Consider the following 3760-nt stretch of genomic DNA (forward strand, 5'->3'; position numbering starts at 1 on the left):
TAAATGTAAAACTTTCCTGGTTAACTAGTGGTGCAAAATACACACAAGTTCTCATTCATCGAGTTTAGCATAATAGGTGCAACACGTATTCCCGACAAAACATTAGCAAAGATTTATTACTAAGAAAACTTATTGCACAATTAATTCAGCAAAATTAATAAAAACCCAATGAATAAAATCTAAAAATAAGGAAAAACTGAAAATGTATTTTTTTTTTTTAAATGTTGCTAATTAAGTATTCTCAAGAGAATCGTTGAACTTATCATGTTCAAACTCACTAATGTGTTGGATGTGATTGGGTTTAAATACATGTGTGAATGTTATAAATAAGAAGAATACCATAGATTATCTACATTTGTTATATAAAATCCGACATACATTCATATAATGATATAAATGGTGTTTCTACACATGCATCTCTTACGATGTTTGCACATTTTTTTTTTTTTTGTGTCAGTGCACACACTTTGTTTATCAGTAGGGTAAAATAAAATATAAATTGATGTTTGTTTGCAAGATTTAGTTTTTATGCACGATTTGTTTGTTTGTACATATGTTCAAACTTCAAAGTACCTTATTGATAATGAAATGCAATTCTAATGCATGCAAGAAATATAACGGTGTGAAGTGGGATAATTCTTTCCCTGGGTACCTTATTGTGGTTTGTTATTAAATATAGGGGTCTGAGTGTAAGATGTTTTATATACAAACAAGTACTCCTTTTATTTTGCTCTCACACACTTTCTCTTTCTAAAAATCTCCCCTTTCTCTCTCTATAAACATCTCTCTCTGTAATTTCTATTTCGAGAAGGTTTCTTAGGGTTAAATACGCTGACAACTGTGATAAAAGGGCATACAAAAGCATAACAATCATCGTCTTCACCCGTGAGCAAATTGCTTTCTTCTTCTTTACCATATTTAGTCTTCTAATTATTGTTGTATTGTTCAACTATATAGCAGAAAGAGGATCTGGATTTGGGAAATTGATCATTTGCGTATGATCCGTTGTTAAGATATACAATACTACTTGAGATTTAATCAGATTTTTCTGTATATATTATTGTTCTTTGTACACGACTTGATTTCCCCCCTAACTTTTAGGGTCAATTATCCGAATTTGTTGGAGATTTTTTGTCCATAGTTGTAACGATTGAGGTTTATTTATTCATATCGGATCTTCAGATTGATATTATCAAAGGTCGTGTGTCAACTGTGGAAACTTTCGGATTTTGTAGTGGAATTAGAAGAGAAATTTGAAGTGAATTCTGGTTTGTGATTGTTTTTTAGTAAATCTAATTCGATATTATCCAGGGAACAGCACGGTTTTTGTTGCGATCCCAATATCGAAATAGTAGCACTTTTTCCGAGGGTTTAGAAATTTGCTTTGGTAGTTGGTTTAATTTGGGGGTTTTATGCACAATCAAGAACAAACATGGCTGCGGGTACAGAATTTTCTCCGGCTTATGCAATGCTAGAAGGTGGTTTCAACAATATCGTGTCTATTGGAGAAGACGAGATTTCACAGAATTCAGATCGATTGAAACACATGGCGATTCGTAAACCTCCAAGGCATCTTTCCGTCGTTCGACATAGTATGAGCACAGCAACTCTGCTAGCGCCCACAAATCCGGTATGATAAATAATCTTCTCTTAATTCTAATCAATTGCTTCCTATCTGTATTCTGTAATTACAAGTGTTAGATCCAAATAGATGAGTTGAAGGTCTAAATTATGTCAGCTAATTTGATTGATTTATGTGATTTTTTCTAGGATTTTGGCATCGGGATTGTTGCTGTTGCTGTGAAGTCTACAACAGATGTGAATTCTGAATTCTTGCCCGTGATCCGATCAGGAAGCTGTGCAGAAAAAGGACCAAAACAATACATGGAAGACGAACATATATGTATAGACAACCTTCTTGATTATTTAGATCAAATAGAAGGTTTCCCTTCCCCTGGAGCTTTCTATGGCGTATGTCTCCACTCTTCGTCTTCCCTCTTCTTCCATTCCACAAAATTCTTCAAACACTTTTCATGAACTAAACATTATTATTCTATTCCACAGGTTTTCGATGGACATGGTGGCACAGATGCTGCATCATACGTTAGAAAGAACATATTAAAATTCATAATCGACGACCCCAAATTCCCAGTTTGCTTAGAAACAGCAATCCGGAATGCTTTTGTTAAAGCCGATCATGCATTCGCCGACACATCTTGTCTCGACATCTCATCGGGAACCACCGCGTTGACTGCTCTCATATTCGGAAGGTAAGTCAACCTCTTTGACCGAAATCATGTTCAATTTTCTACCTTTTCTTCTTCTTTTTCCCATTTGACCTAAAACGCTGAAATCAAAACACAGAACGGTGGTAGTTGCAAACGCCGGCGATTGTCGAGCGGTGTTAGGGAAACGAGGAAGAGCGATTGAACTCTCAAAAGACCATAAACCGAATTGCCCATCGGAGAGGTTAAGAATCGAAGAACTCGGTGGCGCCATCTACGACGGATACCTAAACGGCCAGTTATCAGTGGCTCGAGCGTTAGGAGATTGGCACATGAAAGGTCCGAAAGGTTCTGCTTGTCCGTTAAGTGCAGAGCCGGAGTTGCAGCAGATCGTGTTGAGTGAAGACGATGAGTTTCTCATAATCGGTTGTGATGGTTTGTGGGATGTGATGACGAGTCAATGTGCAGTGTCGATTACGAGGAAGCAATTGATGATTCATAATGATCCGGAGAGATGTTCGAAGGAGCTTGTTCGTGAAGCTTTGAAGAGGAATACGTGTGATAATTTGACGGTGGTGGTGGTTTGTTTTTCGCCGGAGCCGCCGCCGAGGATTGAGATACCTCAAACGCGAGTCAGGAGGAGTATATCGGCGGAGGGGTTGAATTTTCTCAAGGGTGTATTGGATGGTAACTCATGAAACAGGCGGTGATAGGCGGAGGTTCCATGATTGATTATGTTCGGAAATAAGAAATTATTATTATTATTGTTTTTTTTTTTTTGGTATTAGCTTTTTTTAAAATGTATGTACATTGTTGTTGTATGGATTGGTAGGACTTGACTGTTAACCCATTGTTAATATTCCATGGTTTGCTCTAAATTTACATTTATTATTCGAAATATTTGGGGGTTTTATGGTTTATACTTTATTTATTGGATGTATCTAATGTTATACTCTCAAATCGACCTCCAAATTAACTCTAAAAAATCAACAATAGTGTCTCAAATATGCTATAAGTATGGTCATGGAGCTCGTATGTGTTTTCTTCTTTGTGGCTTTCCACAAAATCATAGAGGAAGAAGAGGTGGAAGAAGTAGTTATTGTGGAGGAAGAGGAAGGTGAAGATGAAATAAAGGAGATTTTAACAACTTTAATGGTGTGCATGTAGAGGTAGTTTTAATGGGATTTTTTCTAGAAATGTTACTAGCTTTGATAGAGGATATATGATTGATTTTCTTGCTAGAAACAATGGCTATTATCCCGAACCAACGACTACAATATGGTTGGGAAGAATCTAACCCTAATGTCCACGTTCCTTTTTCCATGCAGCTACCATATCATCCGAAATATTATGGGCTTAGCCCACAATCATCTCCTAATCATGCTTTATCAATGGCCCACAGCATGAGTAATATGGTTGGATTTTTAGCAAATGGGCCGGATCAGACTATTGGACCTTATCATTTCCACTTGAACTTCGTCTCAACAATATTGGCATGATAATGTTCAGAATATTGATAGTAAAAAATGCCTACC

General features: G+C 36.6%; 1 protein-coding gene across 3 annotated transcripts; it reads left to right on the plus strand.

Moving 5' to 3' along the window:
* The first annotated feature begins 727 nt into the window (after window positions 1-727).
* LOC145015159 (putative protein phosphatase 2C 27) lies at window positions 728-3123 on the plus strand. Of its 3 annotated transcripts, none has more exons than XM_078973606.1 (5): window positions 728-885; window positions 958-1630; window positions 1771-1971; window positions 2065-2270; window positions 2365-3123. In XM_078973606.1, exons 2-5 carry the CDS (start codon window positions 1433-1435, stop codon window positions 2921-2923), a joined length of 1164 nt encoding a protein of 387 aa, XP_078829732.1. In that variant the 5' UTR covers window positions 728-885; window positions 958-1432; the 3' UTR covers window positions 2924-3123. The 3 variants fall into 3 exon arrangements, with proteins under 3 accessions (XP_078829732.1, XP_078829733.1, XP_078829734.1); XM_078973607.1 differs by having other exon boundaries at window positions 961-1630; XM_078973608.1 differs by having other exon boundaries at window positions 1312-1630.
* The last annotated feature ends 637 nt before the right edge of the window (window positions 3124-3760 follow it).

This window comes from Lactuca saligna, chromosome 9 (genome assembly GCF_052625555.1).
Source record: "Lactuca saligna cultivar CGN05327 chromosome 9, ASM5262555v1, whole genome shotgun sequence".
NCBI classification, from domain to species: domain Eukaryota; kingdom Viridiplantae; phylum Streptophyta; class Magnoliopsida; order Asterales; family Asteraceae; genus Lactuca; species Lactuca saligna.